The sequence below is a fragment of the Balaenoptera ricei genome, chromosome 9, assembly GCF_028023285.1.
Source record: "Balaenoptera ricei isolate mBalRic1 chromosome 9, mBalRic1.hap2, whole genome shotgun sequence".
NCBI lineage: Eukaryota > Metazoa > Chordata > Mammalia > Artiodactyla > Balaenopteridae > Balaenoptera > Balaenoptera ricei.
The window spans coordinates 6,114,410-6,137,226 of NC_082647.1; the positions used below are offsets into that span (position 1 = coordinate 6,114,410).

At 52.3% G+C, this 22,817-nt stretch overlaps 1 protein-coding gene across 1 annotated transcript in view; it reads left to right on the top strand.

Annotated features, from left to right (window-relative positions):
• The first annotated feature begins 7,176 nt into the window (after nucleotides 1-7,176).
• SMARCD3 (SWI/SNF related, matrix associated, actin dependent regulator of chromatin, subfamily d, member 3) overlaps nucleotides 7,177-22,817 on the top strand; it is a 33,204-nt gene continuing 17,563 nt past the window's right edge. The window contains exons 1-2 of the mRNA XM_059933028.1: nucleotides 7,177-7,274; nucleotides 8,948-9,088. Of these exons, the coding sequence (XP_059789011.1) occupies nucleotides 9,050-9,088 (39 nt within the window). The 5' untranslated portion in view covers nucleotides 7,177-7,274; nucleotides 8,948-9,049. The remainder of the gene's footprint in view (nucleotides 7,275-8,947; nucleotides 9,089-22,817) is intronic.

The following is a 22,817-nucleotide window of genomic DNA, read 5'->3' on the forward strand; positions in this document are numbered from 1 at the left end:
CAAACCAAGGTGTAGGCAGCGCTATCTCCCCTTCCGGGGGCTCTAGGAGAGAATCTGCTCCTTGCTTTTTCCAGCTTCAGGTGGCTGGTCCACTGCACATTCCTCTCCTCTGTCTTCACATCACCTTCTCCTGTGCGTGCGTGCCCACGCATGTGTAATCTCCTTCTGCCTCTCTCTTATAAGGACACTTGTAATGACATTTGAAGCCCACACGGATAATCCAGGATAATCTCCTGATCTCAAGATCCTTAATTTAATTACATCTGCAAAGACCTTTTCTCCAAAGAAGGCAGCATTTACAGGTTCTGGGCACTAGGTTTGGACCTACCTCTGGGAGCCATTACCAACTTCGCACAGCAGTGAAGACAGGACCATTCCCATCACCACAGAATTCCTCAAGTTGCCCTTTAGAGCCACACCCACTTCCCTCCCATCCCCACTCCCTCCTTAACACCTGGCAACCACTAATCTGTTCTCCATCTCTATAATTTTGTCATTTCAAGAATGTTATATAAATGGAATCACACAGTATGTAACCTTTGAAACTAGCTGTTTTCACTCAGCATACTTATTTTGAGTGTCACCTGTGTAGTTGTATGTACCAATAGCTTATTCCTTTTCGTTGCTTAGTGGGAGCCCATGGGATGGATATGCAAGTTTGTTTAACCCACCATTCACCCACCAAAGGACACTTGGGTGGCTTCCAGGTTGGGGCTATTATGAATAAAGCTGCTATGAACATTCATAGGCAGATTTTGGGGTGAACATAAGTTTTCATTTCTCTGGGACAAATGCCCAAGAGTGCAATTACTGTGTTAAGTGAGTGTTTAGTTTTATAAGAAAATGCCAAACTGTGTTCCAGAGGACCAGTTTGCATTCCCACCAGTAATGTATGGGTGAGTCGTTCAGTTTCTCTACATCTTCACTAGCATTAGGTATTGTCACTAGTTTCTATTTTAGCCATTCTGATAGTTGTGTAGTCTAATGGTTAGAGGTAGTGAACAGCCTTCCATGGGCTTATTTACCACCCTTATGTCCTCTTTGGTGAAGTGTCTGTTCATGTCTTTTGCTCATTTTCTGATTGGATTGTCTGGGGGTTTTTTACCTCTTGAGTTTTAAGCATTCTTTGTATAGTCTAAATACTAGTCATTTGTCTGATATGTGTTTTATACATATTTTCTCCTATCCTTTAGCCTTTATTGTCATCTTCTTAGCAGAGTCGTTCAAGAGAAATTTTAAAAAATATTTGTCAGTTTTTCCTTTTATGGATGGTGCATTTGGTGTCAAGTCAAAGAACTCTTCACCTTGCCCTAGATCCCAAAGATTTTCTCTGATATTTTTTCTAAGAGTTTTGTAGTTTTATCTTTTACATTTAAATCTGTGACCCATTTTGAGTTAATGTTGTATAAGGTGTGAGAGTTAAGTGGAGTTCATTTTTGTGTCTTTGGATGGCCAGTTGTTCCCGCACCATCTGGTGAAAGGTTATCTTTTCTCCATTGAATTGCTTTTGCACTTCTGTCAAAAATCAGTTGAGCATATTTGTGTGAGTTTATTTCTGGGTTCTCTGTTCTGTTCTATTGATCTACGTATCTATCCCTCTGCCAATATCACATTGTCTTGATTACTGTAGCTATAGAATAAGCCTCAACATGGGGGAGAGTGATTCTTCCACTTTATTCTTCTTTTTCAAAAATGTGTTAGGTACTCTAGTTCCTTTGCCTTTTTATATAAATTTTAAAATAATCTTCTCTTTATCTACAAAAACTCTTGCTGGGATTTTGATAGGAATTGAGTTAACCTGAATATCAATTTTGAAAGAATTGATGTCTTTACTAGGTCGAATCTTCCAAACCATCAACATGCTATGTCTCTCCATTTATTTCGGTTTTCTTTGATTTCTTTCATCATCACTGGGTAGTTTCAGCATATAAATCCTGCACATGTTATATTTACACTAAATATTTCCATCTTTTGAGTAATTGTAAATGGTATTGTTTTTTTAATTTCAGTGTCCACGTGGTCATTGCTAGTACATAGAAATGCTATTGATTTTTGTGTCCTTTTATAATCTGTGGCCTTGCAGAACTCACTTATTAGTTCTAGGAGGTTTGTTTGTTTGTGGGCTTTTTTTTAAGATTTATTGGGATTCTCTGTGTAGACAGTCATGTCATCTTCAAATAGGGATACTTTTATTTCTTCTTTATGATTTCTATGTCTTTTCTTTCCTTTTTTTGCCTTGTTGCTCTGGCTAGAACTTCCAGCAATGTGTTAAATAAGAGTAACGAGAGTGGACATTTTTGCCTTGTTCTGGATCTTAGGGGAAAAGCATTCAGTTTTTCACAGTTAAGTGTAGTGTTAGCTCAAGATGTTCTGTAGATGCCCTTTATCAAGTTGAGGAAGTTCCCTCTATTCCAGTTTTTCTGAGAGTTTTTATCATGAATGGGTGTTGAATTTTGTCAAATGCTTTCTCTGCATTGATTGATGTGATCATTTGATTTTACTTCTTTAGCCTGTTAATATGGTAGGTTACATTGATAGATTTTTAAAAAAATATTTATTTATTTTGGCTGCTCCGGGTCTTAGTTGCGACACGCGGGATCTCTGTTGCAGCATGCGGACTTCTTAGTTGCGGCATGCGAACTCTTAGTTGCAGCATGCATGCGGGACCTAGTTTCCCGACCAGGGATTGAACCCGGGCCCCCTGCATTGGGAGGGCAGAGTCTTCTTACCCACTGGACCACCAGGGAAGTCCCAACATTGATAGATTTTTTAATATTGAAGCAGCCTTGCATGCCTGGAATGAACATCTCACATATTTTTCTTACTTGTTGTCTATCTTTCCCATTTGAAGTCAAGTTCCGAGTGGGAAGAAACTTTTTGGTTCATTTTGTTCATTGCTGTATCCTAGTTCCCAAAACAACACCAGGCATACAGTAAGCTCTCAACACCAACTCGTCGAATGAATGAAAGAACAGTAGAGCTGGGAAGAGAATTCCCAAGATTAAGGTGAAGGGAGATTCCAGGATGACAGCTGAGGGCAGCCAGTCCGGGTGGAACAGGTCAGAAGGCTCCGGAAGAGCCTATAGAGCCTGAATGCCCTGAGAAGAGGTCTAGATAGTCTGCAGAGCTTTGGGGTTGATTTGATAAGTACATAGAAAACTAAGCAAACAAACAAACAAACAAGCATTTTTTTAACAAAGGTAATTATTATTGTGGGGCATCCACACAATGGAATATTATTCTGAAAAGAAATGAGCTATCAAGCCACAAGGAGACATAAAAGGAGGAGCCTTAAATGCATATTTCGAAGTGAAAGAAGCCAATCTGAAAAAGCTACATCCTGTATGATTCTAAGTATATGACCTTCTGAAAAAGGCAAAGCTATGGAAACAGTTAAAAATCAGCGGTTGCCAGGGGTTAGGAGAGGGAAAGATGAATAGACAGCACGGAGGATTTTAGGCAGTGAAACTACTCTGGATGATACTATAATGCTGGATACATGTCCTTATACATTTATCCAAACCCAGAGAATGTACAACGCCAAGAGTGAACCCTCATGTAAACTATGGACTTCAGGTGATTGTGACGTGTCAGTGTATGTTCATCAATAGTTACAAGTGTACCCCTCTGCTGGGGGATGTTGATGATGGGGGAGGCCATGTGTCGGGGTTGGGGGGCTCGGGGGTATATGGGAACCCTCTGTACTTTCTACCCCATTTTGCTGTGAATCTAAAATTGCTCTAAAAAATAAAGTATTTTTTAAGCTAATTATGAACTCCAGAGAAAAACAAAAGTTGCCCAGGAGAAGAAGAGCACTCACAGTTCATTCTATGGGTTCAGTCAGGACCACGTCCAGGTGTTTGTGGGGCCTGAAGTTTATACAATTGAGGGAGGACCCTTTAAAAAAAGAAAAGCACTAAATCAGAAAAAATCTGATTAACTCTCAGAGCAGTTTCTGGAATCTTTGTACCTTCCCTGCCCTGATCTGTGGGTATGTTTGGGGGACAGTGAAGCAGGGGAGGGGGCTGACGAGTCCTGAAAACCCCAAGGAAAGCCCAGAACTCCAGAAGGTACAGCAGCCCCTTGCTGGTGCCCACCAGCCCGGGACAAAGCACAAACTCCTGGGCAAGCACCCCGGACCCCCGCACCGGGCAGCCTCCTTTGCCTGCTCCTTCGGTTCACCAGGCCGGTGCTTGGTTCCTCAAGACTCAGCACCATCAGAACCATTTTTTTCTAGATTTCATATATATGTGTTAGCATACAGTATTTGTTTTTCTCTTTCTGACTTCACTCTGTATGACAGACTCTAGGTCCATCCACCTCACTACAAATAACTCAATTTCGTTTCTTTTTATGGCTGAGAATAAAGATGCAGATGTAGAGAATGGACTTGAGGACACGGCGGGGTGGGGAGGGTAAGCTGGGACGAAGTGAGAGAGCAGCATGGACATATATACACTACCAAATGTAAAATAAATAGCTAGTGGGAAGCAGCCGCATAGCACAGGGAGATCAGCTCGGTGCTTTGTGACCACCTAGAGGGGTGGGATAGGGAGGGTGGGAGGGAGACGCAAGAGGGAGGGGATATGGGAATATATGTATACGTATAGCTGACTCACTTTGTTATACAGCAGAAACTAACACAACATTGTAAAACAATTATACTCCAATAAAGATGTTGAAAAAAAAAAAAAAGACTCAGCACCAAGGCTGCCTCTTCCATGAACGTACCCCCCACCCTCTTCCGCAGAGTTGCCTGTGGGGGGGCATGGGAAGAAGCCCAACGGACGTGGATTTGAACCCCAGCTCTGCCACGTGCGAGTTACATGGCCTCGGACGTGTCACTTGACCTCCCAGAACTTCGTGTTTTATCTTCTGTAAATGCAAATAATAATGTCCGTCCTGCAGGGCTGTTGGGAAGAACAAACACCTGATATAGCGCTGGACACGTGGTGAGGGTGAGGAAACACGTCTTTCTTACTTTTTTTTGGCGGGGGTGGGGGGGGGGGGGTGGGGGGGGCACGTGGCATGTGGGATCTTAGTTCCCTGACCAGGGCTTGAACCCGTGCCCCTCTGCAGTGGAAGCGTGGAGTCTTAACCACTGGACCACCAGGGAAATCCCACATCTTTCTTACTTTCTAGGAGCATTAGAAAGTTTTTTTTAATTGTGGTAAAATACAAATAAAAGAAAATTTACCATCTTAACCATTTTTAAGTGTACAGTTCTGTGGCATTAACTACGTTCACATTGTTAATCACCACCGTCCATCCACAGAACTGTTTTCATCTAGCAACACAAATTCTGTCCCCATTAACACTAACTCCCCATTCCTGCTTCCCCACAGTCCCTGGCACCCTCCATTCTACTTGCTGTAACCCCCAGCATTGGGGCTGGCCTCTGTGACTGGTCTCCTTCCTTCTACCTGGTGTAGTGAGCTATTGACCTGTATTAATCCCCCACCTGGTCCAGAGGCGTCTCATATCCCTGCCCCACAGAGCCTAGTACAGAGCCGGGCCCACAGTAATACCAGCTCCAGGAAGAAGCGCAGAAAGCCTGAGGGAGATGAACAGACAAAGGGTCTTGTATGGGTTCATGGGTTTGTGGTCTGATTTTACATAGTGGGTGCTCAGAAAATATTGAAAGTCTAAAAGATGATATAAATGATTTTTGTTAACTTTTACATATTTTTTGAATGGGTAAAATATTCTAAATTCAAAAGCTACAAAAGAAAACACAGTGGAAAGTAAATGTCCCTCCACCCCTGTCCTCCAGCCCCTCACCAGAGGCAGCTGCTGTGACCAGTTTCTCCTGTATCTGTCCAGAAGCCTGTGTGTGTGTGTTCGTGCACTTACACACACACACACACCAGCACGCTTTACACACTGTTCTGCACATTTTCCTTTTATTCTCTTGTCTCATCTTTGAGATTCTTCTCTATCCTTCTCTATCAGTACGTAGAGGGTTTCCCTACTGGTTTTTTTTTTTTTTGCTTTGTTTTGTTTTGTCTTTCATTTTTGTCCACACTGCACAGCCTGTAGGATCTTAGTTCCCCCACCAGAGATCGAACCCGGGCCCTTCAGCAATGAAAGCACAGAATCCTAACCACTGGACCGCCAGGGAATTCCTGCCCTACTCTTTGATAGATTCATTGAGTGGTGTATTTATCTTGTCACCTGTTTACACTGGTCACGTGATTTGTTTACTATGTCACCTGTTGATGAGCCTTCAGACGTTTCCAAATTCTTGCTATTCAAGCAGTAGTACAGTGAACAGCCCCAGGTCTCACTCACAAATGATTGAATTTTGTATATAGTTGTGTGTATGTGTTAATCCCAAACTCCTAATTTATCCCTCCCCCCCCTCCCCTCTGGTAACCATGTTTGTTTCCTATGTCTGTGAGTCTATTTCTGTTTTGTAAATAAGTTCATTTGTATCATTTTTCTAGATTCCACATATAAGTGATTATCATATGATGTTTGTCTTTCTCTGTTGCAGACAACAGAATCGTATTCAGCCTTAAAAGGAAAGGAATTCTGACACATGCTACAGCATGGATGAACCTTGAGGACTTTATACTAAGTGAAATCAGCCAGTCACATAAGGGCAAATACTGTATGATTTCATTCATATGAGGTAATCAGAGTACTCAGATTCACAGAGACAGCGAGCCCGTGGGGTGACCAGAGCGGCCTATCTAGCTGGACGTCCAGAAAGGGCTTCTCTTGGCCGCCAGAGTCCCTGCAGAGACAGGAGTAAAGCTGGGAGGAACCCAGATTAGACCATGAGTGTCAAGTGCATAATGGGGTGCGGGGCATGGGTCAGAGCCTGTCCCTGAACCTGGAGTGGAACCAAAGCCCCCTCCCCACCCCACAGCGTGTGTGTGTGTGTGTGTGTGTGTGTGTGTGTGTGTGTGTGTGTCTGGTCCTGGAGTAAGTAACGCCTGCGGTCACATCAGACGTTCTGACGGTCTGTGTGAATCCACGGGCGCGTAGGTGCATCTACAGACCGAAGGCACATCTGCGCACAGACTGCAGATCACAATGGGCCCGGCAAGGGCGCGCCGCGGTGCTCCTAGCCTGGCGATCACATATTCGGATGGATGGGGCGACGCTGCCTGCTCTGATCCCTAACTCATTATTAAGCTCCTCGCTCTTTGCAGACGCTCCCTGCGCCTCCCCCGCTCAGGGCTGCAGCGGCGCAGGCGCCGGGGCCGAGCCGAGCGCCGAGCTGGGAGCGAGCAGCCGCGCGCCGGGCCAGGGTCCCGGGGGAGCAGGTGAGCGACCCGCGCCGCGCGGTCCCAGGCCGTTGGAGGAGACGCCGCGCCGCCGCGCTGCGCCGGCACCCCGGCCTTCCCTGCTTGGCAGTACCCGTCTTGCTTCTGTTGGCATCACCCCTCCTTCCCTTGCCTGGCATCCCTCCTCCCCCCTGCCTGGTATCTCCTCTCCTCCCGTCTGCCTGGCATCCCTCCCCCCACCCCGTCTGGCATCTACCCCCTCCTCCCCTTGCCTGGCACCTCCCTTCTTTTCCCTTCCTGGCACCTTCCTCTTACCTGGCACCTTCCCCTTACCTGGCACCCCCTTCTCCCTGCCTGGCTTCTTCCTCCCCTCCTCCTTTCCTGATCGCTCCCCCCCCCCACTACTGACTCTCTCCCTCCCCCTGCCTGGCACCTCCCCCCACTCCCTTTCTTGCACCTCTTCCATGACTGGCAAACTCCCATCCCGCCTCCTCTCTGATTCTCCCCCTTCCTCACCCCTGCCTGCCATCTTTCCCTCCTTCCCCTACCTGGTACCTTCCCCTTCTCCCTCCCCTGCATTTCCCCTCTTTCCCTTTGCCTGGCACCCTCCTGCCTGGTACCTTCCCTCCTCCCCAGCTGCCTTGTACCTGCTCCTCCCCGCCTGGCGCTTTCCCATCCTGCTGCTGACTGGCACCTCCCCTTCTCTCCCCTGCCTGGCACCTCCCCTCCTCCCCCCTGCCTGGCACTTCCCCTCCTCTCCCCTGCCTGGCACCTCCCTTCCTCCCTTGTGTCTGGCACCTCCCCCCTGCCTGGCACCTCCTCTCCTCCCCCCTTTCTGGCACCTCTCCTCCTTCCCCTCCCCTCCTCCCCACCGCCTGGCACCTGCCCTGTCTCCACTTGGCATCCTCTTGCCTGGACACCTCGCTCCCTTCAGATTGTCCCTCTGTCTCCCACCTTCCTGCAGGGCACCTCCTCCCAGCCCTGGGCTGGTAACATCTCCCCTGCTGGCATCTTCCTCCTCTCCTTGCCTCCCCTTCCTCCTCACCGTCTCAGAGTCGCTCTCTGGCCAACACCACCTACACGTGACCCTGAACTGCTCTCAAGCCCCGCCCCCTGTAGGTACTGCGCTGCCCCCCCATCCCCGACTCCCCACCATCTGCCCAGGGACTCCAGCTCGCAAGGTGGGCTCTGACCCCAGCCCACAGCCGTCCCGCTCTTGCATGGGGGTGAAACCAGGCTGTGCACACAGGGAGGATTCCATGTGAGCTGAGCAGAGTACAGAGCAGGTCAGCTCTACCTGCCGGCCACCTAGATTCCCTTGGGATGTCCCTGAGCTCCAGAAGTCATCCAGGTCCCAACCTGGCTGATGCTCCTCCTCCGCCTATTGCCAAGTCCCCCAAATTTGCCTGCCCTGCCAGGGCCTGGGCTCTGCCTGGATCCTCTGCTCTCGTCCATCTAACTCTGTCCTGCAGGACCCGCCTCTGATGGCTTCCTGCACTCACAGTGCTCCCACCCCACACTCCTCCTCGTGCCACCCAGCCGGGCTGGCCCTCGCCTGTCCCCTCGTCCCTTCCTGCACACCTCCTGCCTTCCTCAGACCGTGCCAGGGAGTGGGTCCACGCAGTGGGCCCCTCAGCATCCTCAGGCCCATTGTGAGTCTGCCTCTGGGGCTTGGGGTCTGGCCCGCCCCTCCCACTGCCCTCTCCTTTCAGATCCTCCTCAGAATGGCCCTTGGTGCTGCAGGCACGGTAGGCTCTGGGCCCAGGCACCGAGGGGGCACTGGATGACTCCCCCACTGCAGGACCCAGCCACCTATGACTCCAGGCCTTCAGCACCCACCCGCCGTGGTACAGGTAGGCGCTGTTTCCCCCACCAGCCCAGTAGCAGGAGCCCTGGGGCTCCACTGAGAGCTGGTGGCTCTCAGCCTCTGGTCACACTCCACGGCCCCCTCTTGGCACTTCTGCCCCCATCTGGACCTGTGGCAGTGCCTCTTCTCATCCCTTGTGACAGCTGCAGCCTCTTCCCAGACCCTGCTGCCAGCTACCGCCACCGTTGCCCTCCCTCTTGCTCAGTGTCCCCTTACCTCCCGCCGTCCCTGGGCCCTGCCTCTCAGAGCCATTGCAGACAGGGACGAGTGAGCCTGAAGCCAAGGTTTTGGTTCATGTGAAAATGGTCTAGTGCTCTGGCTTGTTCCACTTCCTCCCCACCCCCAGACCCCCAGACACACCTCCTTGCCCTCACATGTGTGTGAGTGCACCCATGTGCCCAACACCCCACACACACGTGTGCACACATGCTTTCTGCCAGTCGGGAGGAACAGGGACCTGCTGAGCCCTGGCACAACTTGGGCTCTAGAAACCTACCCCCAAACACGTATGGCGAACACCTGAAAGCCTTCCAGGCTGCAGGCAGGGCTTTGTTTGGGTCAGGAAGGGTGGTGGCGGCGTCCTGTTTCAGGGCCTCTGGGGCAGCCAGCCCTGCACTGGCTCAGAGGCACACTCAGGCCCATTGCACGTCAGTTGGACCCTCCTGAGCCTCCTCCCGGCAGTGTGAGAGGAGGACAGCCTAGCTGGTCCCACGTTGGGTGCCCCTGGTCCCGAAGGAAGTGCTGAGGCCCCACGTGGAGAGGCCGCCTGCCCCAGAGCCCCATCCATCTGTGGGGAGGGAGGGGTTGGAGCTGTGGGTCTGAAGCCTGCAGCCTGGTCTGAGCTCTGCCGGTCCAGCCCCACCCGTCACTTCGGCCACCTCACCGGTGGGAGTCACCTGGCAACAGATGGGATGCTCTCAGGGCCCTGGAGGTGTGAGGGACCCAGTCCCCGCCCTCAGGCTGGCAGTCCAGGATGGGGAGCAGACTTGGCCATCCCACAGGAAGTGCCAGAGTGGATGACTCAGGCCTCCGGACTCTGACAAGGGAGACGTCAGGAAAGCCCTTCGTAGGGGCAGTTTGAAGTTGGCTTTCAGAGAACAGGAAGGTGGGGTAGGCTGGTGACTCGGGGGGCAGGGGGTGGGCCGAATGAGAGTGCTTTTCTCAGCTTCTCCTCCCTGAGAAGGGGCAGAGGAACTTGCTTTCCTGCCTGGGCCGCTCTGAAGGCCAGGGCAGCGCCGCCCCCTCTCTACCCCGCACCCCTCTGGTCGGTGGGCCCAGGGCGGGACGGTGCAGGGCACTGGCTGCAAGGGGAGCCTGGCTGGCCCAGAGCTGGAGCAGCCCTGGATGCAGAGAGACCGGCACCGGGTGCTGGTCACCACGGAAACCCGTGCAGTTCATCAAGGCCCCCAGACAAAGGGCCGACCCACGGGCCCACAACCTAACCACTGCCCTAGCCTAAGTGCAAAAGTGTTCCTTAGCCTGTGGGGTTGGTTTTTAAATGCAGACTCCTGGAGAAAAGGTGTGAGCTAGTATACTAGATACATTCTTCCCGGGCAGCTCTAAAGTTCTGGGGTGTCTGAAGGTGGAGGCCAGGTCGAATGGGGGGGCTGGCTGAAGGGGAGGCAGCTCAGGCCCCTGGGAGGTACAGCAGAGCCAGGCCCTTACGTAGTGAATCCTTGTAAATTGCGGCTGATTTGGGGCGCACCGAGGTAAGTCCTCTGGGACTCCCCAGCAGCAGTAGGTGGGCGCCCTGGGCTGTTTCCGTCCTTGCCCAAGGGGGTGATCTACCTGAAGGGATGGGGGTGGGGGAGGCTTGAGAAGGCCGGGGGGCTTGGGAGGCTCTGGGAGCAGTGAGTACATCGTAGTGACACCTGGTCCCCGAGTGGCCCCAATCACGAGGTTCAGTCTAGGATTCCTGGGGAGTCGGGAGCCCCGACCTCCCCATGTGATGAAGGTGGTGAGGGGCGAGGTGCTGGGGGAAGTTTCTGGCATTTTATTTTGGAGTCACGTTGACGTAAAATTGGCCTTCATTCCGTGCATGCAGTCGCAGGCGGGGAGCCGACTTTGACGCCCGGTGGCTTGGGCACGTGCTGTCATTTGGATGCTGACAGGCCCCGCGCTAGCGTCTAGACAGCACGGGCGGGCGGCACGGGCCAGGCGTGCAGCAGCTGGAGGCTGTCTTCGCCCCAAGTGCCTGCGGTGTGATTGCGAGCGAGAGCTCGTTGTTAGTGAGCGTTAAGTGGCAGAGGTGATGAGCTGAGGTGGCACCAGGGGGAGGTGTCACCGGAGGACGCAGAGCCGCAGACATGCAGGACGAGCAAATGGCTCTCCTCTTTGGCTGGATTCTGAGCCCTCTTGAATCACTGCTCCAGAGGGTCCAGCCTGCTTCTGGGGGGCATTCAGCTGAGGGAGACTTTGGGGGTGGGGCTGTGGCTCTTTGGGATATGCAGACCCTCGGTAACTCGTAGGGACCCTACGGGGGCGTATTTGGGCCCCCGTAGCACACCTCAGCCTGGCCCACCTCTTGATTTGCTTCCTAAGCTGTGAAACCCATTTCTCTGTGCCCCAAACTCACTTCCAGGAAATTTGAGAAACTGTCTCATGAGCATGTGGCCACTCATGCCTTTACTGGAATTTACAAACTTGGATCATCTCCCATGTCAACCTTCTTTCCAGACTGAAGAACATTCTGGGGCTTGGAGTGAGGAACAGTATGCTGTGAGGGGGGCGGGGGAGAAAAGATGCAGGAAGATGTACTCGCCTCATTCCAAAGGAGCTTGAGGTAGTTTGCAAAGACACACATAGTGAGGAAGTCAGGACGGAGGAACGCAGGGTAGGGAAAGGATGTTGTAGCCAAGGAGGAGGTTAGCGGACCACACGCAAACCATGAGGCCTGGAGCCCCCTCTCACAGCGGGGACACATGAGGGGTTACACTGCCTGTAGGACAAAAGTCAAACCATTTGCCCCAAAAGACTGTGATTTCTGGCCCTGAGACCCCAAGAAGTGTCTCCTGTGTGATGACATGCGGGGGATTCTGTGTGACAAGTTAAGCAATATCCTCAACAATTCCACAGCAGTTTCCTCGGGCTAAGCCCAGGGCTGACAGAACATCACACGGCTGTGCAAATACTGCTGACCGTGCTCGATCCAAAGATAAAATTTAGAACAGCTAGAAGAATGCATTGCCTGTTAATATTTACAACAAAGTTTCCAATGAATATCAGGCAGCAGGCAAGTTTATTTAAAATTGGGAATCAAGTACAGAGTTATCAATACATTCTTGGGCTAAGGGGACTCTCCTCATAGGAAAATAAAGACCTTGATCAGCACGTGTGCCCAACAGGTGAGCTTGGGTACAGGGAGGGACCAGTCACACCCCTTACCCCCAGGTGCTGAACCCACTGAGAACGAGACACAGATGGCAGGCATTTATCAACTTCATGGCAGGGAAAGCTGGACTGAAGAAAGAAGCCTGAACCTGAAGCCCAGATGTAGAAGGTGGACCTGACACCCTAACCTTGGGTTTGCTTACCTGGCGCAGGTTAACAGGAGGAGATAGGCAGCCTCCTGTCAGCAGACCCCCCCTAAAGGGGAAGGCAGGCCACGGGGGACAGCCGTGACTTCACCTCCCCCCTGACCCAGGAGAGGAACTTGTCCAGAAGGTGTCAGACCCTCACCACCTCATTAGACAGCCCCTCCCAAAGGGAAGAGAGGTGGGGCGAGGTGGCAGAGGATTATTCCAGAGTCTTGACTCCTGAAGAATAGATTGGAAGCCTCCTTGTGAACACATGATGACAAGAGAGCAGGGTCCCCTTTGCAGTGGGGGTGGGGCCATCCACGTTGCTGGACAGTGACATCAAAGCTCAAGTTCCGACTTGGGAGTGACCTTTGACCCTACCCCTTCCTCCTCTCTCCATCGGGACAATCGTTTTATTTGATTTTATTTCCTAGACACATCTCACTTCCATCCACTTCTTATTCCCCACGTCACCACGCTAGTGCATGCTGCTGTTGTCTTCCGCCTGGCTGACAACTGGTGCCCCGCACAGGGTCTGGCCCCTTCCTCCCAGCCCCAACCCATCAGACTAGCCAAATGGGCTTCTTGTAACACAGGCCTGATCCGTTGCGTCTTCCGTTTCCTTGAGGGCTTCACATATGCTGTTCCCTTTGCCTGCAACACCCTTCCAGCTCCCTTCACCTGCCTAAGTACGTGCATCATTCAAGTCTTGACTTAAATACCACTTCTTCCAGGGACACTTTCTCCCACTCCAAGGTGTAAAGTTCCACCTTCTTTTGTCTTGTAGCATGTACCAAAAATTTCAGTATTTCGTGGACGTGCTCCTTAAAGGCACAGACTGCATTTGTCTTGTTCAACACAGTGCTGAAAAATATATATATGTATTTTTTTGGCCGTGCGGCTTGGGGAACCTTGGTTCAGCCAGGGGTTGAACCCGGGCCACGGCAGTGAAAGCGCGGAGTCCTCACCACTGGACCGCCAGGGAACTCCCTGTTTCTTAAATGAATGAGCGGATGAATGAGGCAGTGGGGGAGAGGAGGTGGCCTTGACAGCCGATGCTAAAAGGAGCCTGAGATCCCTCTGTACCGTTGGCCCCGCACTCTCTACTCCCCGACGACCCAAGGGTGGGCCATTCTTGCCTGCCCGCCTTGACCTGCTGACACCTGAGCTGCTCTGTGCAGGTGCTCTTGGCCCACGCCCCGGCAGTCCCTCTCCGGCAGTCCCTCTCCGATAGGACCTGTTCACCATGATCAGGGAAGTCCATCCCCTCTTCAGTTGTTCTTGTGGTGAGGGAGGTTCTTCCTTCCTGTGACCTCGGTCTTGCCCTTGGAGTTACAGAGAATGAACCCCTTTCTGCTTCCGCGACATTTGCCCGCCTCCGGACATCTGGAGGCAGGTCTCCCACACGCCCTGCGTCTGCTCTCGGGAACATCCAGCTCTGGCGTCTTCAGATGTGCCTTACCTGGGGGCCTGTGCCGGCTGCTCAGACCTTGGCGCCCACTGGGAGAGCTGGACGGGGGCGGGGCTGTCTAGACAGGCTTCAGAGCCCCCAGGCCTCCTTAGAGGCTGAGCTGTGCCCTCTACCTGCTAGGCAGACTTGGGCAGACACTTAGCTCCCTGGGTCTCAGCGTCTCCTTGTGGGACAGGACTTAATCCCCTGCCTGTAAAGACGCCGGGGGAAGCTGAGTACCAAGCACTCTGCACGAGGCCCGCACGCCATGGTTGCGGGGAGCGCCCCTCATCACCGCTGGGTTAAAATGCGAAGCTGGGCGCTGTCCCGGCTCCAGGTGTCAGCTGTAGACCCCAGAGCACTGGCTCTGGTGACCGACCGGTGTCTCCCTGGTTTCCAGCCCAGCCCGCTGTCCTCACTGACACCGTTGCCTCGTAAAGGCTAGAGTCAGCGAGAAGCCCCGGGCTTTCCGCCCACCAGCGAGAAGGTTGTCTCTGATCCCGGTTCTGAGAGCTCAGATGCAGAGTTACCCTGTGAGCGTTCGCCATCTTTCCAGACAGCAGCTCGCTATCCAGCCTGATGCAATCGGTGTGTTTGCGAGGCCTGCCTTCTTGGCCTTTAATGACGTTTTTAGTTGGAGAGAAAAAAAAAAAAAGTGAGCCAGTAGAGCCCAGGAGAGAGCCCTGTGGTCCTCGGTCTCTCCAGGGCAGTGAACAGATTCCTTGCAGTCCCAGCAGCTGAATCAACAGCAGGGGCCCAGGTGGGTGGGCTTGGGGGAGGTGCTGCAGGAGTGGGGGAGGGTCCTGCTGGTGGGGGCGGGGCCTGCGTAGAGGGAGGGGAAGCTGAGCTCCAGCTCCGTCTGTAAATCCCACTCCACCCCTCCGCCACCAGCGGGAAGCATCATCGTGCTTTTGCTTTCTCTTGCCTCAGTTTCCGCTCTGAGCCCCGACTTTACCACCCCTTCCCCCATTTTACCCAGACCTCTGCCTTCAGGAGAAAATCCAGTCTTAGAAACCCTGTCGAAAATATGCCCGCTGGGTGGTCGACACCCCATCTGTCAAGACTGCCCCCCAGCAGCCCTCACTTCCTCCGCAGCACCCAGGACTCCACAGCAACGACTTCAGGAAGGAGAAGGGAAGGGAAGCAGGCTGGGGTCAGAATAGTAGCAGCCGGTGTTGACCGAGGGCTTATTGCGGTTTTAAGACTTTTACATGCTTTAACTGATTTGTCCTCACCGCAACACTGTGAGGTAAATGTTATTATTGTCACCACTTTTAAGATGAGAAACTAAGGTGCAGAGAGGTTAAGAAGCTTCCCAGTGGTTGGGGAAGAGTCCCAGCTGGGGTCTGTCCACCGTGTCTTCTGAGGTGCCATGACCCAAACCTCGGCCCTCAAAGGGCAAAGCAGCCAGGCCTCTCTACGGGCCAGCATCCTCTGTGCACCCCAGCTCTGAGGCCCAGGTCAAAGGCTGGTTGTCATTGTGCGCGAGGCCCACACCATTTCTTCCCATTAATTGCTGGGTCCCTAGGGGCGTGAGAGATCCAACCCCTAAAATAGGAAATGGGGGCGCGGTGGATTGCAGAGCTCGTACCCCTTCAGAAACAGACAGCCCCTCAACTCCATCTGTGTTGCCAGATTTCCAGCGTTTTAAGAGATTCTGGGAATCTGTCTTTTTATATGAAATCTTTCCATTTTTAAGATTTTTTAAAGTGTTTAAGACGCACTGTGGGCTAAGCGAAACCTGTCCAGCTTTCCCAGTTTGCAGCGTCCACCGTGAGCTTTCCTTACCCCGTGACCTGTCACCTGTCATCTCTTCTAGCCTTCAGGCCCTGAACCCTGAATCAGTGTTTCTCAGTGGGCCCCAGTTGAGACACACTGCATGAGGAGTTGCTGTCACTTTGGGTGGCCTCCTGCCGTCAATGAATTATAATCAAAATGCAGAGTCTTGTCAAACACTTGAGGACCCTCTCCGAAGTAGAGAAGCATCACTCATCAGTCCTCAGGGATGTGCTGCTAATGAGAAGGGCCAAGGCTTTTGGAGATTCTCCCTCTCAACTTGCCCATGTTGTGAACCCAGAGCAGTGGCTGCTGAGGGAATTCAGGGTACTTTTGACAACCAGCGTGAGAGCAGTCAGAGGGTGAGCAGAAAAGAACGCTGGCCTTGAGATCAGAACATGGGAGTTTGAGCCCCTTTGACACTAGCTGGCTGTCTGGCCCTGAGTCAGTCATTAACCTTGTGTTCCTCATCTTTAAAATGGGTATACTAATAATATCCAGCCCTTTCACTTTCTGGGATGTTGAAAGAACCAAATTAAATCATGAATATTGAACTGTTTTGTAGGCTATTAAGCTCCATAAAGATATATGTGTTAATTTGGAGGCGTTTGACAAAGTCTCTCCCAGTGTCTTGAGTATGACACATACAAGTGGCCCGAATGCAGTGGTGTGCTGGTAAATACTTAACAACTGGCTCTTGACAGGGTGGAAAGGGGCAGATGAAATATGATTTGCATCATTTGCTAATGTCTGTGGTATAAATACTCCTACCGTAGCTGATTTTAAACTACCACCATGACTCTGCAGCACATCACTGGATATTACTGTGATTGTGTAAAATTGCTGCCAATTGAAGACTAATTCCAAAGGGTGTAGATCATTTGGAGAGAGGGCTCTGTCCTGATGCCTTTTTCAATACGTTCAGTAAAGACTTGGATGAAGAGAGAAGGTCACGCTCACTGGATTTATGAATGATGCACAGCTGGAAAGGATGGTAAATATATTGGATAAGGGAATTGAGATCCAAAAGCTCTCAAGCTGGAATAACGGGTTAATTCTTACAAGAGGAATATTCTTAAATTTTTTTTTTAATTAATTAATTAATTAATTAATTAATTTTTGGCTGTGTTGGGTCTTCGTCTCTGTGCGAGGGCTTTCTCTAGTTGGGGCAAGCGGGGGCCATTCTTTTTTTTTTTTAATTTTATTTATTTATTTATTTATTTATTTATTTATTTATTTATGGCTGTGTTGGGTCTTCGTTTCTGTGCGAGGGCTTTCTCTAGTTGCGGCAAGTGGGGGCCACTCTTCATCGCGGTGTGCGGGCCTCTCACTATCGCGGCTTCTCTTGTTGCGGAGCACAGGCTCCAGACGCGCAGGCTCAGTAGCTGTGGCCCATGGGCCCAGTTGCTCCGCGGCATGTGGGATCTTCCCAGACCAGGGCTCGAACCCGTGTCCCCCGCATTGGCAGGCAGATTCTCAACCACTGCGCCACCAGGGAAGCCCCAAGAGGAATATTCTTGAGTCCAAAAAGGCAACTTTACAAGTATGGGATGGAGAGACATGTTTTGGCACAAAGTAGTAAGAGAATCAAGTTTTTAGTTGACAGGAAGTTCAGTACGAGTCCAAAGTGGGATGGGTGCTTACCAAAGAGTAATACATTAGTAACAGTGAGGACTTCATTCAGTCCTCTATGACTTAAAGACAATTTTCACATATGCCCTCTCATTTCTATTTTGCTACTCACAATAACGCAGTGAGAGAGGTGCGATGATGCTATACCCATTTTAGAGATGAAGAGACTGAGGCTCAGAGAGGTTGGCACTTTTGTCCTCCTGTCAATAGGTGGTGGAATAAAGACTCAAACTCAGGTCTTCTGGCCCCAGATTCTGCCCTGTGTTGTGCTCATGAGCATTGTTTTTTTGTTTGTTTTATTGGCATATAGTTGATTTACAATGTTGTGTTAATTTCTGCTGTCTAGCAAAGTGATTCAGTTACACATATATACACATTCTTTTTCATATATATATATATATATATATATATATATATATATATATATATAATTTTTTTTATTTTTTGGCCACACCACACAGCTTGTGGGATCTTAGTTCCCCGACCAGGGATTGAACCCGGGCCCTCAGCAGTGAAAGTGTGGAGTCCTAACCACTGGACTGCCAGGGAATTCCCATCTTTTTCATACTCTTTTCCATTATGACTTATCACAGGATATTGAATATAGTTCCCTGTGCTATACAGTAGGACCTTGTTTATATAAGTCCATTGTTCTGAGTGCCCTGTGTTCTGTGGCTTCAGGCAAACCAGAGGATGTGAAGGGAGGGGCCGGGTGGGGTATGGACCAGCAAGGAATAGTGAGGAGCAGTGCTGGGGGAGGATTAGTTTTCTAGACCTGCTGTAACCAAGTGCCAGACTGGGAGGCTTTAACAGTGGAAATGTATTTTCTCACAATTCCAGAGGCTGAAGCCGGAGATCAAGGTGTGGGCAGGGTTGGCTCCCTGTGAGGGCTGTGCGGGAAGGCTGTGCTCCAGGCCTCCCTCCGTGGCTTGTAGACGGCCGTCTTCTGCCTGTGCCTCCTCACACTGTCTTCCCTTGGTGTGTGTCTGTCTCTGTCCTAACTTCCCCAGTTTTATGACACCAGTCATACTGGATTGGGGTCACCCTAGGGACCCACCTCATTTTAACTTGATTACCTCCTTAAAGACTCTCCGAATAAGATCGCATTCTGAAGTACTGGGGGTTAGGACTCCAACAAATGAATTGGGGATGATGGGGGCTGGAGGGGACACGCCGTTCTCCCATGACAGAGGGACTTTGAGAGCTGCCTTCAGAATTTGGAGTCACGTCTTATGAGGGAGAAGACTGCGCTCTAGGTGGCAGGAACCTCCAGGAGGTGACCCCGGGTCACGCCCACCACAGGAAGAGCCAGGGCCCCCAGGGACAATTTGACTTGCTGCCACCGCGGACTCCCTTGGACCCCTTGGCTGCCGGGACACCGGCTCCACACCTGGCTCTAGCTTTCCGCACGTGGGAACGCGTGGAGCCGGAGGGAGGCCTCCAGCACCTCTGTTCCCACAGACACGCGGGCAGGCAGTGCGCCCTGGCTCGGCGGCCGGCCCACAGCCGACCACGGGCAGCTCTGCCGCCGCTGCTCAGCCCCGGCGGCCCGCCGCCTCCGCCAGGGTTTGGGCGCAGCTCCCGGAAACTCACCGATCCCACCGTCACCCTGGGGCACGGCTGCAGCTGCTGGCTGCTGCACCGCCGCCATGGCCCCCCCACCAACCCACAGCCCCTCGGAGGAGGTAGCCGTCGGGGCGTTGGCCTCGCTTTCCCATAACGAAGCCCGGAGCTCTGGCGGGGGGCACACTGGCCCTCTACTCTTCCCTCCTCGGGCCGCAGCTGTGGCCATCCCGGGGCAGGAGCTGACGTGAGCTGCTCAGTCTCCCACCCTCTCCATGCCCTGAGCCCCGTCAGTCCCCATTTGGTCCTCAGACTCAAGAGTCCCAAGGGCTGTGACTGTGTCCACCGTGTGAAGCAGCGGCACTTCGTACAAGACGGCCACGCAGTAGGGGACAGGGGCGGGGAGGAGGCCCTGCTCTTCCTTCAGATGCCTCCATCGGCAGCTCCCAAACCTCGGCTTCCCTGGGCCCAGCGAGAGGCCTTATGAATTCTTCCTGGATTTCCCTCCAGTTGACTCACTACTCGTGGTGGCTTCTCGATGTCCCCCCTCCCCTCCTTTCCTGCAGCCCCTCCCCTAACCAAGTTTCTACACGGGCTTCTCATGTAAGACCCACGCTGGATACTAATGGCCGTTCTCTGTGCAAGGAAGCTTCCAGTGGTTTGGGTAGAACCCAGGCTCCCCTTTGGCTCCCTGAGCGTCCATGATTGGCCACTATGAATAATCACCTGGCCAACCCCTCACGGGTACCCTCCCTGGCATTTGGGACAGCCCACAGGTGAAGGGCTCTGAGGGCTCCTGTATTCACTAGTCCCCTAGCTGGGGGTTGGTGGGCAGCAGGACCACCAGGACCCAGAGGTAAGGCAGGGCAGCGGCGGCCGAGGCCCCCCGGGTCTGGCAGGCTTAGCATCGGAAGCTAGTAATAGCAGACGATTCATTAAGTGTTTACTGTGTGCCAGGCGCTGTGCTGAAGTCTGCACATACATGACTTCTTTTTATTTTTTGGCCGCGCCTTGTGGCATGCAGGATCTCAGTTCCCCCACCAGGGATCGAACCCGTGCCCTCTGCGGTGGAAGCGCAGAGTCTTAACCACTGGACCGCCAGGGAAGTCCTTATACGACCTCACTTTAATCCTCACATCCGCCTGTGAGTCAGGTGAAGGGCTCCGTGTCTTGCAGACAGGGAAAATGAGGCTGACAGTGACCTGTGCAAGGTCATGATCACTCAGAGGCTGCACCAGGCCTGACATCCCAAGACTGTCTGACTCTAGAGCAGTGGTTCTCAACCCTGGGCAATTTCACCCTCCAGGGACAAAGGACAATGCCAAGAGATGGGGAGAGGAACATGCTGGTAGAATTTACTGGATAGAGGCTAGAGATATTCCTAGCATCATTCGATACACGAGACGGCTCCCACAATAAAGAATTATCCACGGGACTTCCCTGGTGGTCCAGTGGCTAAGACTCCGTGCTTCCAGTGCCAGGGACTTGGGGTCGATCCCTGGTCGGGGAACTAAGATCCCATGTGCCGCGCGGCGCAGCCAAAAAAAAAAAAAGAATTATCCAGCCCCAAAATGTCAGCAGTGCTGGGGTTGAGAAGCCCTGTTCTTGAGTCCAAGCTCAGAGCCATCACACCACGGAGCCTACAGAGACCCCACCCAGGGAGGGCAGTGGGTTCAGGGCCTGGGGGAGGGCAGGACCCCAGAAGAACTGGAGCAACGGGCAGGGCAGTAAGGCCCCGTTGTCACAGCCCTGGCCCAGGACAGACTGGCTTGCAATGGCCAAGGCAAGTGCCCAGATCTGGGAGCAAGAGCCCGGGGTCAGGGCAGGCGGACGGGCTACCTGGAGGGGATTCATTATACAGGTCGGGGTGAGGGACACCCGCTGGCCTTGTTACAAAGGTTTGCAGAAACCAGGAGTGGTGCACCAAGCAGGTCCAGGCCCTGAGACCACCCCACTCCATCTCCTTCCCCCTCCTGCTCCATGATGAGTCTTCATGAGGCCTCTTGGTTGTCACCACAGCTGTTTGAGCCCCAGAGACTTCCAGAGTATGCTGTGTGGGGACATGGGAGGGGCCGAGCCGGGCTTTGACCATGATATCCTTGATCACAGGCAGCCCTCACAGACCATCTCCTCTCAATCCCGCATACTTTTGCCTGCTTCCCCAAGAAGCCTGGGGCCCTCTGCGCATAGATGGAGACTTTTGCCTTTTGCTTGGATCATTTCTCCTACCCTTCTTAGGCCAGGGCGGGCCCTCTGAGTTCTCCAGACCTATGGCCATCGCATGGTGCCAGGAAGGCAGGACGAGGTGGCACTGGGGCTGCCCATGGCCTGTGGGCAGGTAACCATGTGTTCCCAAAGGAAGTACCTGGGGTGGCTCCTGGAGGACAGGGCGGGGTGCCAACGTGGCAGGCCGTGTGCATGGGTCCTACCCAGGAGTTCCACGGACACACACGTGTGTGTCCATCTGTCCAGCCAGGAGAAGTCCGTGGACGGCCCGCTGATCTGCCCACAGGAGCGAGGAGCCAGGGGCTTGTTCAGAGTTTAACTGGGTTTCATTTGTTTGGCTAAAAGGTAATTCTTACATAGGAAATAATGCAACTTCCTCCAACGCATTGACATTTATTTTAGACACCTCGATGGCAAATTTTCTAGAATTTGTATTCCCAGTGTTTGAAACAATCTGCTTGAGATTTTTGGGAGTGTATTTTAAAAGATAATTGAGGGTAATTCAGCTTAAATGCACAGGCCTCTGGGGATCTTGATTTCCTTCTTTAAAAAGCAGGTGTTTGGGGAAGGTGGAGGGGCACACGTGCGTGTGTGTGTGTGTGTGTGTGTGTGTGTGTGTGTCCCCAGCAGGCAGGCACTCTGCGAGGGGACATCGGAGAGGCAGGTCGAGATGAAGGAGAGAAGCCAGGGACCCTGAGGTTGGGAGACCCGTTCTGCAGCCCCAGCCCCAGCCTGTAACAGCACAGCGACTTCTGGCAGGTCACACAGCTCCTTACAGCCCCCACCCGGTAGGGTCTCTGTCAGTTAGACAGGTTGATGTGTGTGAAAGTGCTTGTGCAACAGCAGACTCCCACGTCTGAGATGGTGTTATTAATCCTACGAAACACGAGCCCGGATTGTAACATCACCCAGCGTCTGGAAGCACGCTGGCAATCCCAAGTAGACTTGGAGTGGGTTCTCTTTACCCACACCTTTGAGATATTGGGGTCTCTCCTTGGGATTTATCCATGAACAAGGCATAAAGATCCCTGCCTTTGGGGCGCTTACATTCTAACGGGGGAGAGAGAAGTGAAACGCTCAACGTAATAAGTAAGTAGGTTATAAAGGATGGAGGAAGGTGTGCAGGACGGGGAGGAAACCCAGCAGAATGAAAGCGATAAAGAGCTGGCAGGGGAGGGGCAGGCGGTGACTTCTAATAGGGTGGACAGAGAGTGCCCCACTGAGAAGGGGACATTGGAACCAAGACTTCAGGGAGGCGACAGTGTTAGCTGGAGGAAGAGCATTCCTGGCAGAGGGAACAGCAGGCTTCAAGCCCTAAAGGCTGCCGAGTGCCTGGAGTTTCTGAAGAGCCACGAGGAGGCCAGAGGCTGGAGCAGAGAGAAGAGTGATGGAGATGCATTAGGTGAGGACACAGAGGGAGCAGAGAGTGGCATGGGACTGGGTCCGGGGACCTGCACGACCTGAATCTCACTGGCAATGAGATGGGGGGATACCTTGGGAGGGTTTCGAGCAGAAGTGACGCCATCTGACTCCCCTTCCTAAAGGACCGT